Below are 16,138 nucleotides of genomic sequence, written 5' to 3' on the forward strand. Positions count from 1 at the left end.
TAGTGAAGACAGCTTCTACTCTAGTGCTTAAGTTGGCATGAATAACAAAAACAATCCCAATATATTAGCATGAAAAGATATTTTGCATAGCAAAATAGCCCTATTAACTATAACTGATCTTTAAAACACGAATTTACAAAAATACTTAAAAAAAATGACAACCAATTTGAATTGTAAATACTCTGGTTGTTAAAGTAACGAGAATCGATAATTAATTGACAGCGATGAAACTTGTAATGTTAATAACCTAAAAAAATTATCTGAGTCATCAAAAAACTATTCACACAAACAAATCTCAGTCTGAAAACTTTAGTTGGTCACTAAAAAAAGGAACCTGAGAAAATTTTCATAATTCCAAAAACAAGAAATAATCACTTAAAAGTTCACAATTTTCATGAAATCCAGATCGACAAAATAATTTTCGTGTTGATTAAAATCAACCCATTAACCCAGCTTTTATGCCTTAAAAACCTTTCTTTGGTCTATAAAAATGAAAAAACCCGAAAAATGCCACTTTTCAAAACAAGGAATAATTAGGGAAGACAGCTTTTACTCTAATGCTTAAGTTGGTATGAATAGTAAAAACAATCCCAATACATTTGCATTAAAAAGACATTTTGCTTAGCATAATAGCCATAAAAGCTATAACGAATCTTTAAGAAACGAATTTACAAAACATACCCGGCAGATTGCCGGAAATTAGCCGCCGTTGATTCCAATAAGCATGAATGGGATTGAAATAACAGAAGATATTGAAAAAAAAGATTTTTGTACAAAAACATTTTTTTAAGTCCGATTTATTTTGATGGCATTTCGTAGTTGAACATACTTATGTTTCTTAGAGAGAGGCTACAGGGGCTACTATCAATAACAATAAGCATTCGAGAGAGGTAACTAATACTTATAGGACCGACGTTCAAATAGCGGGCATCTAAAATTGGGCTTTATGGGTTTATCCCGTTTCTATTTCTGACTTCAATTTTTTATACTGACTCTGTTCATTTTGATTTGCTTTGCTGAGCAGCTGCTGTTTAAAAGGACTTTGAGCAGAATGAGAGAAGAGAGAAACTAGCCTAGAGAAGTCAAAAAGATTTCACGCAAAATGTTGAAAAGGCGGCAAAATGAGGTAAAGCGAAACATTTTTTTATTCGACGAAGTAAAAAAAAAAAAATAGGAGCGCTATAATAGCCGGCTGAGAAGATGAGGGCGGCTATTAAAAACATTAAAGAAAATTGACAACATCAAACGAAATATTGCTAATTTCAGTGATCAAAAACAACAAAAACTTTTGCCTTAGATTTAGAGATTCCCAGCAACTTCAGTAAAATGACAAATCAACTCCGAAGTTGTCAAATTCAAAATTGCTTTGTTAAGCTATGACCGGCACCAATTTTTCTTTACTTTGAAAATACTTTTGAAATATAATACTAATGAGGACGACAATGTTATTGACTTGTGGTTCGACAGACAAATGCTAACTTTTGACTAAATTAAATTAGTCTCAAAGCGAAAAAGTTGAAGTCGTCACGGGAAACTATTAAAATTGAGGATCAAAATAAAAGCTATTCCTTAGTCCAAAAATTTTCTTCTAAGATATAAATAGCAAAATTGCAGTAATCCAGCACATAAAAATCCATCATATGAATGTGCAGTTGATTAAAAAATTGGAAAATAAACGACATCTAAAGAATCAAACACCCAAACAAATTAAGCCAAAGTTTTTGACATGATTAATACTGATTAAATCAAAATCAACTCATTTGCCAGCAAAAAAACTTTTTAACTATTTGCCCTCTACCGAGAACCAATCTTGCAAAACGATTGGCCCCTTTTAGCGACCTCATAATCACTTGTTTTCGTATCATGCCATGCCATTGTTTTCATATCACGTCATCTATGCCAATTCATTTGTCAAACTAATTTTCATCGATCACATTTCAAACGTGGAAATCAGACGTTTTTGGTCCAAACCCACTTAGTTTTATTGTTCCAACCTCAACTGGTTTTATCGTTCAGAGAACTTTTGCCCACCGCTATTTTACGTAGAAAGACTACTTTTATACGAAGACAATCTATGGCGCGTAGAATTATAAAACTAAAAAATATATCACATTACGTCTTTTTCGAGAGGTTATCCAGGTTTAAATTTTTGCGAATATTCGGCATTTTAGCGTAATTAGGTACAAATTTCGACAAATTACAAATATTTGCCAAATTATTTTGATAAGAGCAACAAATTCGGGCTGCTAATAATCGCCCAACCCAATAGCGAGGATTATATTAGCTTCATCGGTGTTTATACAATAGAAAGTATTTGGATTACTTTGGGGAGCCATCTTTAAGATATCTTGATGTGTTTAACGCCAATTAGATGCAAAATTGAGGCAGTGAGTTCGAAGTAAAAGGAAGAAAGGAATGAATGGTTTCAAGGTATAAACATCGCTGAAATTGGTTTCAACGTGGAGAAGAGTAACCTTATTTCCAACAATTATCCGGCTTTTAGACACGTTTTTCACCCATTGCTCTTTTAAAACAGTTAGTGAAAATAGATAAAGTTTTCTTTCGACATTTATTTGTTTTAATGATTTTGACATTGGGATCACGTTAAATTTTGGCGAATGTTAGAGTCGTGTATTTTTTTCTTCGAATCTCTGAGGTCTGATCACTAAGTTTGATTAATGAGAGGACAATTGGGCTCTCTTAGTAGTCATAATTTCTGTAGCGCATTTTTAGTCAATAGTGTATTGTTTCTATGGCTCAGACACTCAGTACTTGTGCCTGAAATTCAAAGGATGTTAAGTTCTGTAACGGATCACTATACTGTCCAAATCGTGTTCTCTGACTACGTCGGAAAGACTGTACCACTGAAAAACAAAGTTTACAGGGATTGGACGGTTCTTGAAAACCACTTAATTTTAGAAAAAATGGTTTTAAAAATAAGAGACAAATTAGGCAGACTTATGTCGCACTTTTATGCTTTGGATTGTGATCTTGCATTTGGAAAGTTCCAAGAGGCTATCATTGAGGAAGTTGACAATTATATTCCATTGAAAAAATCAAAACCTTCTAAGCAACCAAATTGGATTGACAACAGTATAAAAAATTTAGCAGCAAAAAAACAGAGCTTATTCTAGACCTTTTTGAGATACAAAAATAATAAAAACAAGGAAAAGTTCAATAAAATCAGGAATAAGCTGAGAAAGAAAATAAAAGAATCTATTATCAGAAAATGTTGCACAAAAACGCAAAAAACAATAATTCCAGCAGCTTTTTTAATACAATGAAAACATTGAGTGGAAGTACACGAAAAGAACGAGAGGAGTTGTCAGAGAAACAGATTGAAGGTTTTAACATTTACTTCACAACTATCGGAACAATTTTATCGAATAAATTATTTGATCTTGGAAAAATTGGAAGACAAAAAAGAACTTTAAACAGCATGTTTTCGACCTCAACAAATGAAGCCGAAATATCACTAGTCATTAAAAAATTGAAAAACAAATACAGCACTGATTGTGACGGTCTCAATAACTTTATACTTAAAAAAATAGAATATGCTATAGTTCCTACATTGACGTTTTTAGTCAATAAGTGTTTCGAAAAAGGAACCTTCCCAAAATGTTTGAAAAAAGCAGTAGTAATTCCAATACATAAGTGCGGGAATGCTTACGAAGCTCAGAACTACAGGCCAATTAGTTCTGAGCTTCGAAGCTTACGAAGCTCAGAACTACAGGCTCAGAACTACAGGCCAACCAACGGTTGGAAAAATACTAGAAAAAATACTATGTGATCGAATGACCAGATTCCTCGAGAAATACGAATTGCTTAATAAAAATCAATTTGGATTCCGACAAAAAAGAGGGACTACTGATGCATTAGTTAGTTTCCTCGAGGGAATCAGAGAAGACTGGGAAAATGGATTTAAAGAAGTGAAGGCTGTCTTCATAGATCTGAAGAAAGCATTTGATACAATTGACAAAAATTGCTCCTGGAAAAGCTAGAAAACATAGGAATGAGAGGACCTGTACATAAGTTATCTGAGTGACAGACAACAATGCGTCAAATCGGTTGAGTTTAGGTCGGAATTCTTACCAATAGAATATGGAGTGCCGCAGGGCTCGGTGCTAGGACCACCGCTCTTTCTAGTTTATATAAATGATATTCAAGAGTTCTGCGGTGACTCAACTGCAATTTTGTTTGCTGATGACGCTGTTTTGAAGCAAAATGCGTTTTCAAGTAAAGAAACATTTGAGAAGTCAATCGAAACTGTAGCCGACTATCTTTTGCGAAACAAACTGACACTCAATTTAGAAAAGACGCACCTTGTGAATTTGAACGCAAAACGAAAATCTTCTCAACAAGAGATAATTTTGCAGAATGATGTGATCAGTCAAAAAACGTCTTTAAAATACTTAGGAGTACATATTGATGAAAAACTTAATTTTAATCGGCATATCCTCGAGTTATGTGCGAGAAACTGTCCAAATTTTCTGGATTGTTTTATAAGTTGAGACCAATTTTAACAACTGCACAGCTTCCTGTAACATATAAAGTGTACGTACAACCAATACTAAATTATGGTGTTTTAGTCTATGGAACTAGTAGCAAGACAACACTTCAGCCTCTAGAAGCAAAAATAAAACAAATTGCCAGAATCATGTTTAAAAAGAGAAAAACGGAATCAACACTGCAAAATCGAGAAAAGTATAAAATGCATTCGATCAAAGATTTGCACATTTTTGAACTGTTTAAAAATTAACAGAGATACTTAGATTGGAATGCGAAATAAATAGTCTAAAATTTCTTATAACAAAGAAAGAAATAGAGTCAGTTGAGTTAAGAAGAACATCATCCCGTCAGTTAAAAAAGTACAAACGCGGTTAGTGGACTTAGCCCTAAACAATTAGGAGTAAGAATAAGAAAATTGTTGAACTTTATTTCAAAATTTAACCCCAATTTCATTTCAGAAGTACAAATCTTGAGTGAAAAAGAACTGAAACCTTATCAGTATAGTTTTAGAGACAATTACATTAGCAATAACCAACAAATAGTTTCGTTAATATATTGAGCTGATCATTTCAAATCTTTTGCATCTCAAGCATCTGACAATCTGTCTTTTAAAGTTTCTTAGTACTGCTACTGGCATCACTTGACGTGGACCATCGGACCTTTTGATGACCTATCAAGTAAGTGGCGGTTCTGTGCGGCCTAGTTTGTACAGCAATGCTAACTTATTTGAAAACAATTTATTATTATTATTATTATTATTATTATTATTATTATTATTAAGTTCTGCCTATTGTTGTCGCTTTTTTCCTTTCTCATATTTTTCAATTTAACTGTTTTCGATTTGCAAGATTTGATGATCTCTTTGTGGTATTATCACGAAGTCTCATTGATGAAGGGATCATTTTACTTTTTCCCAAGGCGCTGACAAAAAACTGAGTATTTGAGGTCAACAACTTGAGCTTTTGACGACTTGGAAAATGCTTGCATTCAAAAAAAAATGATGGCCTTCTGCATTTTCTGTTTGGTCGTTTTTTTGACTTGATAGTTAGTTTCATTTTTAGCAGCTCCCTGCTGCTTTCTTTAAAAAGTTAAGGGGATTTGTTTAGTGAATCGTGTTTGCAAAATTTGGAGCGTGATAATCTCTTTTCATGTTATTTCTGGCACCTGGCCGCTCAATGCAATTAAGAAATTATATAAAGTTTTCATTTTTTGATTTTAAGAGCCAGTTACTGATATTTATTGCAGTTACACGTTTTAACGTGAAGCTATGTGCTTTTAACTTTAACTCCATTAACTTTAATTTTTGTTGAGTCTCAGGAAATGTTCCTTTTGTTCTCTCCACGCTGGTTTTCCGCAAAATCATTGATCTCGATGATAAATAGAATGGATGTTGTATAATAGAACAACTTATACGATTTGTATAGAATCTATCAAAATTGCATTTCTGAGAAATTGCGGTTCCCATATGTCCAATTTTGTTTCTGTTTCTTTTTTGCTTTTATTTCTGTTTAATATTTTTTTGGTAACTAACAAAAGCTGACTCACTAGCTTGTTCTTTTCGTTGCATTTTAAATGAGGACCTGTGATCATTTGCATTTTCTGATCAAGGCAACACGCGTTAAGAAGTCAAAAAGTCCTGTTCGCTGAACTTTAACATTCTGCAGTTGAAATTGTGTTCCTGCCTTCATTTGATACCGCCTGCATTATTGGTTTTTTGCCAACCGCTTGATAAATTTTTCGAGCGCACTTACTTGATAATCCCAAACAAAATTAAAGTTATTAACTGAATTATCATAAAGCTTAAATGGTTTCTTGAATGAACTTAGTGTTTAAAGTCTCCTTTGAAAAAAGGAAAGATGTTGAACTCAGAATGTAAACCTTGTTTGACAAAATTAGGTGTTCACTTGACCTTCGTTTTGTTTTTTTTCTGCTCAAGAAATTGTATTGTTTTCTTTTTTCGACTATATATGAAATGTTTTACTCAGTTCAAATTTTGTTCATTCCAGTAAAAAAATAAGCCAGACGTGAATCAACTCACTTAACTCACAAAGCAGAATCTACTCTTTATTATTTTGATTTTTTTCTATCTCTTTGATTTGGTAGATATTTAAGCCAAGAATGTAGTTGACCGGAGTCAGAACATCTTGCAGAACAGCAGATTACCGAGCCTCCCTGTTCTTTTAGATTAATGTCCTCGTTCTTGCTATAAATTTGATCAGATTTTGATCAGATGCATTGTATGAAGACGGGTATACTGAGAAATTCTTAAATCTAACCTTAAATAATGCATCTGAGCAAAAAAAAGTTTCAAACGCACGATGAATTTTTGTACTATTCACACTGAACGAATACATTGAAGCTTTTACTGAAATGGGAGGACATCGATCAATATAAGATGACTACTCTTGAATATAACCATATTGTTTGTTCCATTTTTATAAGTTTCACAGTTGGTAGCAGCTTTGCGAAAGCTGAAAATTTCCAGGCAGTTTTTAGTTTGGTTTTCAAACAAAGTGATTAATTTATTAGATGTGCATATGAACGAATGCGTTCTTACGTTAATTAGATGAACAAAGTCTATTGATTCAGTACGTCATCGTTTACGATGGAAAGTATAGGGCTCGTTTGGTAAAGACCCCAGCTATCTTAATTGCATCATATTATAAGCATGGGAGTACACATTTCTCTCAGTCGCAAAACATTTTAAAATTACGGAGAAGCGCACTGGTTATCCTGTGAGCTTTTACCCTATTATATTCTCCTGCTGATAAGGGTGCTTTGTTTCAGCCGTTTATCAGGTTTAAAGTTTAAAAAATTTATCATGTGATTTAGAGCTGATAATGATTTAAAAGATCAACACACTCTTACCAGAAGAAGAAGCACATTTGAAGAATACAAGATAATAATGCAATTGAGATTATTGCCACTTTCTTTTCAGGCTCGCAAATGAAGAACAGAACGTGTGCGTCTCCAGTCGCAACGAGGCCAATCACTGCGAACACAATACAGCTGAAACACAACACAGAAGCCATGTAAAGTGGAAATAGCAGTGATGCTATGTGGGGCCGCCTGGGGGAAGACACTGAGTGAGCCGAGCGCTGGTAGAGCAGGATATGTTAAAATGAACAGAAAAAGCTATAATAACAGTGTTAAAGATTAGTTCGAGGGCAACCCGACATCACACCATGGTCAACAAATGGAGAGCTATTCAGAATCAAATTGAAACCAGATACTTTGAAAGGGAAAAGACAATTCTGCTTTAGTTCTCATTCGGCTATACGCCCGATTGCACACCTTTTAGTTTTTTGTTTGATGAGAAAAATTTTGTAAGTATAAAGAGAAATCAGTACAAGCGCTCCAACAGTATACCCTCGTGAGCAGTTTGCATTCAGTAACAAGGTTGCAAAACCAACTTTTAAATTCTGTCAGAGAAACCGTTGGGAGTATCAAAAAGCAACGTATATGCATTGGAAGAAATTACTTGTACTGTTTGAACTAAAAATGCCGTTTTTTTCGGCAGCCTAAAACTTTTCAACAAATTCTAGAAAGATAAGTGTAGTACCATTTGAAACAAACGGACACAGAAAAATCATACAAACACACATACACTACACATTACACAAACAAACACCGACAAACAAACACAAAGCCCAACACCAAAAAAATTTTAATTTGTTTTGGGAACCAATACTCAAGGTTCCTCAATGTTTACTTGTGTCTGTCTTCTTTGTTTTTTCCTAAAAAAATTAGGCGTGGACTTTCTCAGGCAATTGTATCGGTAACTGTAATTTTGACACGAAACTTTGAAACAGTTCTTTTTGAAGTTTTGAACTTTGATTTTGATCAATTTTGATATTTCATGAACATAATGGGACATTTTTTTAAGAAAAATTTTTATCGAACAAACAGTTTTGAATTAGTTTTGGACTTAATTTTTTTGCAATTTGTAGCAAATAATAGGTATTTTATAATTTTGTCATGATTTTTGAGAGTTTTTGCATTCTATTTTTGTCCAACAATTAGAGGAATTGCCTCAGACTAATTCTTTCTTCTTCTTTCTCTTGTAAAATGCACATAGCACACACGTCACAAACAGACATTTATACTCCCATTCAAGCGTGCACACAAATACACATCCCGAAAATGAAAAAAACATTAAATTTTCTTTTTGGCAAATGATATTCAATATTCAAAATTTTCAGGCTTGGAACTGTAAGGAAATGCTGACGAATCTCCATTTAACCTGACTAAATTTACTACAAATTTATCATTTTCTATAATAAATTTCAACGCGATCTGTCACCCCGCATTATATTCCCCCGTTTTCAAAAAAATTTGAACAATTAGCGTTAAGACATTTTTGTGGATAATTTTACTGACTTAAAGGGCGTCATGATTTGGTGAGCCAGGATAGACGGAATGAGTATTATTTCTTCTCCACAAATGAGGCTACGATGTAACATAGGAAAACTAAAAAGTTTTCATAATAACTGAAAAAGAAAAGAAAATTTCTTCTTCTTGCACAAAGGAAACTTTCGATTAACGTCTTGATGGTTTTTCCTGGAAAATTTGATGCCACCGTCACACATAATAAAAACATTACAAAAACGCACACCCATACATACACAGAGAAGTGTGCACTTACACTCAAACAAATGCCGACCTCTCCACCAAACAAAAATTTTTTGGTATCTGATCTTTACACATAAATCGTCGCCGTTCATTTATGTCTTGTTTTCTGGAGAAACAGGTTTGGCCTTCTTGAGGCAACTGTATTAGTTATCGCAAAAACGACACGAAATCTGAAACCAAGTTTGTGAAAACTTTCCAAATGCCATGTCATCTTTTGATTTTTCATCAGCAGAATGGAACAAGAACTTTTTGAGAATCTCGCAGTCGTGCCATCAGCCAGATTGAAAACACAGAATCGCCAGTCTCCGCATTGTGGTGTTGGACATATTTAAAGCCTTAATTTTTAGCAAATGATGAGTAATATTTCCAATTTTCAAAGATTCCGGACAGTTTTTGCACTCGGCCTCTATTTGTGTCTAACGCTTGAACAAACTATTTCTCTCACACTAATATTCTTTCTCTCTCTCTGTCTTACATACATACCACAAAATACACACACATACATACACTGACACAAGCGCAAAAACACAATCTCATACTATTCTCGACACAAAAGAAACATTTTATATAACTTCTTTTCCGCCTCTGATCTTTACTCTTGTTCGTCAGCGATGTTTTATGCCCTGATTGTTTCTTACGTGATAACTAGATTTGGACTTTTTGGGCAATTGTATCGATTATCGTAAAATTGACTCAAAAGCTGAATTAACCTTTTTGAAGTTTTTCGAAAAATTTTGAGTTTTGACGCTTCATGAGCATAATCGGTCTATTCCTTTCTCTTAAAAACCTTGAGGTTATATTAATAGCTAGATTGATCAAACATAAATTTGGTTTTGAAAATATTTAGGAACTTTAGCGAAGTTTTGGAATTTTTCTAACTTTTTAATATTTCTGAAAATTTTTGCACTCTGCCTCTAGCTGTGTATAAAATGTAAAGGAACGATTAAAGCCGTTCTTAAGGGCTCTTATTTAGTAGCATTGGGGGAACTTTCGTTATCAGTAAGATTTGCGTTTTGGCCTTTCGATCTATGTCAGTTCTTAAAGAAATAGGAAAATTTAAAAATTTTGATAATAACTGAAAAAGAAAAAAAATTTTCTTCTTCTTGCAAAAAACATTTTCGATTATTCTGTGACAGTTTCAAAATTTTTGTTTTTTACTGTACAAGAACTCAACGGCTGGAAAAGATCAGTTCGAAGAGCAGTTCCAAAACAAAAAAAAAACTTTCTCAATTTCAAAAAAATTATGAACATGTCAATTAAATTTTTCAACCTGGACACCCATAAACTCCCTAACTCTCAAACTAATTTGTGTTTTATTATACTGGAGGAGATTCGTTCGATCTATCTTCTCTGACATTATAAAGAACAGAAATCAAAACGATCGAAGATTTTTTTCAATAAAGAATAAGGATGTTCATAAGGATGTATATTTAATGAAACCGGTTTATTTTTATGTCTCCAAGCATTGAGAAACACTCAAATGATTAGTTCTGATTAAATGAGAGGAACGTTTTGCAATTTTTTGGAATTTAGAAAAAAAACAGTTTTCTGCTTTTAGATAGTTTAAATTTTCAAAGTTTATTTCTGATATTTTGAGAGCTCTGAACTACCTGTACGTTCGCGATAGCTGTTTACTATGTAAATAAAGGATTGAATTAAATATTGAATTGAATGTCCTTTGAATCAAGAGAAATTAGTAGCTAAACAAAGCGAGTGAATTTTAAGCGGGAAAATTTGCGTGTGTTTACACAATTGAACAAAATCAGCCTTAGCGAGTAACATCAAAAGTCATTACATGCGTTGAGTAATTTATATGTTTATACATTGCCGCCCCCGTTGATGTCTGGCATCAAAAATAATATAAATGAAATATTACTTCAGATCATATGTCAGTTTTTGATAGCATCAACCGCTATTCAATCTTGTATCACAAAAAGAATCATATTTGGACCAAGTTTAGTCCTTGCGAAGTGAGGCTTGTAAGAATCCAACTTCCAGTTGTAAAATATTCCCGTGTCCGGGTGCACAGGTACCGAAAGTGTGCTCGTGGGAAGGACGGCAGGCGGGATCGAGTTGGCTCCTTTCTGCAGGACCATTTTCCAGAGCTTTTGGATTGAGGTTAGCTTGTGTTGATTGGTATCTTTCTGAGTTTTACTATGGGTCTGTTTGAGAATTTGCCATTTCCTGTTTTTATTTTGGCTACTCTGACCAAATTGTCATTTCCTGTATATGTTTCATGCACAATTCCCAGAGACCATGATAAGGGAGGACTGTTGTCATCTGTGATGTACACTAAATCTCCTTTTGTCAGGTTTTGCTTTTCGGCCATGTTTTTTGACCTGGTCTGCAACTGGGATAAATATTCAGTTGTCCATTTCTTCCAAAATTCTGCTATGAGTTTCTGCAAGTATTGAAAGCGCTTATTTGGATCTTCCTCATCTTTTGTTTTTGGGATTGGGGAAACAACCAAAGGCAATTGATGATTATGAAAGCCGGTTAATAGCATAGCAGGGTTTAAGGGATAACTGTCTTTTGCATCATCTGAGACAACTGTGAGCGGTCTCGAGTTAAGTACAGCTTCGACTTGGCATAGCATTGTATACACTTCATCCAAATAGAGGTTAGCTGTTATTCGATTTGACTCCTGCTTCCCATAGTCCACCAAAATGTGAAGCTTTGGCTGGAATTGTTGACCAGTTGATGCCTAAATCTAGAACAGCTTGAGGTAAACAATCAGTTCCGTATTTCTCTCTCAGTATCCTTTTGAGTTTTATGAGATCATTCAATGATCCTATAAAGTTTGTACCATTGTCTGAAAATATGCGTGCTGGGCATCCTCGTCGAGAAATGAACCGTCTGATAGCTTTCATGCATTCCTGTGTATTCAGTGCCTTAGTGACATCCAAATGAATGGCTTTTGTAACGAAGCATACGAAGACTACCAAATAACATTTGGCTTCAGTCTTGTCACATCTGTAAGGCATTGGACCGGCGAAGTCTATGCCCACGTTACTGAATGGTGGAGCAGGGTTGACTCGTTCTTGTGGTAGGTCGCCTAAGAGTTGAGAGAGGTTACGGCCATTAAACCGAAAACATGTGATGCAGTTTCCAACTATAGACCTTGTCAGCGTTTTCACTCGAATTATCCAGAACTTCTGACGCGTATGAACAACTGTTGCGTTTACGCCTGAATGTAACACTCGCTGATGACTGTCAAGTACGATTAACCTCGAAAGATGATTTTTGTAAGGCAAAATTGATTGAAATTTGGCAGATTCATTCAAGCAATCTGCTGCTACTAGACGTCCACCAACCTTTAAAACTCTTTCCTCATCTATGAAGGGATAAAGTTGAAGGATTCTCGATTTTCGGCTTATGCTTTGGCTTTTCTGCAATTTGTCTATTTCATCAATATAGTTTTGCTTCTGCACATCTCTAACAAGCATATTTAATGCTTGTCGCTTGAATTCTTTTCTCTCGATAGGCTTTTTAAGCAAAATATAAGCAAACTTTAGAATGCTTTGCTACTCTTATTGCTTTGTCGAGACTTCCGTAACGTTCAATAGGGAATAATTGGTCGATATGGTGATTCGACTGCTCTATGTTTTGATCATTGAGCGGGTCGTTTTCCTCCCCCACAGGTTCGGGAATAGTGCCCGAATCTATTGTTAATATTTGGCTCCGCACTACTTCCTTCTTTACTTCTGTTGATTGAAGAATTTCTGGTTGTTTTGGGATAGTCAGCTTTCTATCAGAGAGCCATTGTGGGCCTTCCGACCACATTCTAAGGGATGAAAGCTGTTTTGCTGGCACCGGGCGCGTAGTATGATCGGCCGGATTTTCTTCTGTCGGCACGTATCGCCATTTTTCTGGTTGAATTATTTGTTGGACTTTGGCCACACGGTTTGCTATGAATGTTGAGAATCTGCTAGGGGTAGAATTAATCCAAGCTAAGGCAACTGTTGAATCACTCCAAGCATATATTTCAGTTGTAAATCCATTTTGGTTTACCGTTGTCGGAACTGTTTGTATCATCTGCGCTCCTAGAACCATTGAGCACAGTTCAAGTCTCGGTATGCTGAGTGTTTTTCTGGGCGCTAATCTGGACTTGGAACATAGCAAGGTAGACTTGGTCTGAGATGCTCCCAGTGATCGGGCATATATAGCGGCTCCGTACGCTTTTTCAGAAGCATCGCAAAATAAGTGAAGTTGCATTTTTTCAATAGCGAAGTTGGCCACAAAGCGTGGTATACGTAGCTCAGATAGATGATGTAATCCAATCATCCAAGCTTTAAATTGGTCAGTTATGGTTGCCCCAACATCATCATCCCATCCAATTTCATGTTCCCAAGTCATTTGGAAAAGAATTTTGCATTGAAGCGTTACTGGTGTTAGGAGACCGATAGGGTCAAATATTTTACCCATATTGCTAGATATTGCTCTTCTGGTGGTTATATGTACATTTTCAGGATAGGGCAAGTTGCTGTTAACTGAATCTATCAACATTCTGTTGTTAGATGAAGTAAAAGTTGATTTTTTACCTTCTTTATTTTGACCAGTTTTTTGATTCGGCTGCGGCTTTGGCGTTCTTTTGTCGAACATAGGTTTGTTGGACCTGGAATCTTTTTGATCGAAAAGTTTCGGGCATGGTTCAGTTTTCGAATGGTGTTGTTTTTCACTACCAAATTTTTCATTTTTTGCGAAAATTTTGTCCCCAAACGTGACCACTAATTTTTGTTTTTCGGTTTTTTGGTTTTCTGTGTTTGAGTAGTTATTTTCAGGTTCTGAAAGTTCGGATGACTTCGGGCAGCTATCAGTATCTGAGGCAACATCTCGGATATCACCAATGGGCGTTTTTTGCAGATTTTTGTCGACACCAGTTTTGACCGTTTTTTCGCCTTTTTGTGGGATTTTTGATGTTTTTTCTTGATTAAACCCTGTTAAAAATTGCATTGAATTAATCGGGCAAACATGGGGAGTTGCATGATTAGAAGCGTGGGAGTCCAATAAATGGATTTCCTTTAGTTTTTTACAGTCAAGGTTGACCACTAATTGTGGAAAATCCGATTTTTGAAACTCGTCAAGTTCGACTGATGGACACTCAATAACTGTTTTTTCGTGTTCGGGCAGATTCATTGTAACAACGCTGCACTGAATTTTGGGTCTATTGAAATAGAAAGTGTCGGTTTTGGGCTGCCAGTTGAGACCGAGTTTTGATGGTGTGGTCATGTTCACCGATGAAAAGATCTGTATTTTCTTGTAGATCCGGGAAAATGGCTTCCATAACCTCATGTGAGTTGCTTGCCCACTTGCGAATAGACATCCCAATGAGTTCTAGAGTAGTTGTAATGTTCTTGAACAGGCCAATGACTTGCTCTTTTGTGTCACCGCCACCAAGAAGGTCATCAACATAAAATGAGTTGAGTAATGAATTTTTGCAATGAATTGATGGAGCATCTTTTGCTGTATCACGTAGTGCCCTGATAGCGTGGTATGAACTAGAAGAAACGCCGTATATGACTCGTGTCATACGGTACTTCTTTATTGGTTGCTTTTGACTACTTCGCCAATACATCTGATGAAAGTTACGGTCCTTTTCGTTTAGTTCGATTTGGCGGTACATTTTTGTGATATCACCTGATAAAGCAATGCGATGGAGACGAAATTGAATCAGTATCTCAAAAAGGTCGGGCTGCTGTTTTGGACCAACCAGGAGACAATCGTTGAGACTTCTTCCGTTCGTTGTTTTTGCTGATGCGTTGAAAACTGCTCTGCATTTTGTAGTCGTAGAGCTTGATTTCCATACTGCGTGATGTGGCATCACAAAGTGTTTCTCGGGTGGCAGATTATGGTCGCTTTCAGGCACTGGTTCTAAATGTCCTGTCTCAATCATCTCTTGAAAGAATTCTGTGTATTGAGTTTGGGCATCTGCGTTTCGTGAAAGCTTGTTTTCGTTAACCAAAAATTGTCTGAGCGCTTTTCGAGATGATTCTCCAATGTCGGGCAACCATTCCTGACTGTCTGGATCAAAAATGGCTTCATGTTGGTCAATTGGTAGTCGAACTTGAGGCCTTCCATTTTGGCCATATGTTGTTGTCGTGTCATAGTGATTAATGCAAACCAATTCTTTGGGAGTGAACATGGCTGGAGGAAGTGCTGGAACATCTTCGATTTCCCAAAATTTGGCAAAGGACTTGATTTCGTTGTCAAGGAGGCATATTGCATTCGACTTTACATCAGGTTTGTTTGCTGATTCTAGGTTAGCTAATCCTGAAACTGTCCAGCCTAGCGTAGTTTCTGTGAGGCATAAGGAACCTTGTTTCAGTATTCGTCCTTTTATTATCTGTGTGTATGCAGAAATACCGAGTAGTATGTCTATTTCGCCTGGTTGCCAAAATTGATCATCAGCCAAATTATAATTGACCAAGTCTGCGTAGTCAGTCTCTGAAAGGGGCTGATTAGGATTTTCACTGGCTGTAATTGTCTTCAGCACTACGCAGTTGAGAGTAATATTTTCCCCTGTTTTGGGAATAATTTCAAGTTTGAGAGAACCGTCAACTGGCATTGAGTCTTTCTGATTGACCCCTATGATTCTTTCATTGGAAGGTTTTGGTTCTAATCCCAGTGTCTTGCAGGCTTTTACTGTAACTGCATTGATATGAGCTCCTGTGTCTAACAATGCTCTTAGATTGTGTACTTGTTTGTTTCTACCAATTACTTGAACACGAGCAGTTGGTAAAATAGTCATTTGGGAAGATTTTTGAGTCAAATTACAAGCATGTGTGCCTGGTGTAGCATTGAAAGCCTGATGTAAAAATGTATGATGCTTACCCTGGCATGTTTTGCATCTAGACTGTGACGAACATTGGTCACTTTCGTGATTGAATCTCAAGCAATTTTGACAGGACTTACTGGCGGCTATGGCAGACTGCTTATCTTTTGCTGAAAGGCCCTTGAATTTTGAGCAAGCCCACGGCGCATGGCATTCCTTGCATTG

The 16,138-nt window shown here is 35.7% G+C and overlaps 1 protein-coding gene across 1 annotated transcript in view; it reads right to left on the bottom strand.

Moving 5' to 3' along the window:
- LOC142344754 (uncharacterized) overlaps positions 1 to 16,138 on the bottom strand; it is a 47,086-nt gene that overhangs the window by 11,066 nt on the left and 19,882 nt on the right. The window contains exon 3 of the mRNA XM_075396651.1: positions 7,378 to 7,518. Within this exon, the coding sequence (XP_075252766.1) occupies positions 7,378 to 7,518 (141 nt within the window). The remainder of the gene's footprint in view (positions 1 to 7,377; positions 7,519 to 16,138) is intronic.

This window comes from Convolutriloba macropyga, chromosome 8, assembly GCF_964194025.1.
Source record: "Convolutriloba macropyga chromosome 8, txConMacr16.3, whole genome shotgun sequence".
NCBI classification, from domain to species: domain Eukaryota; kingdom Metazoa; phylum Xenacoelomorpha; order Acoela; family Convolutidae; genus Convolutriloba; species Convolutriloba macropyga.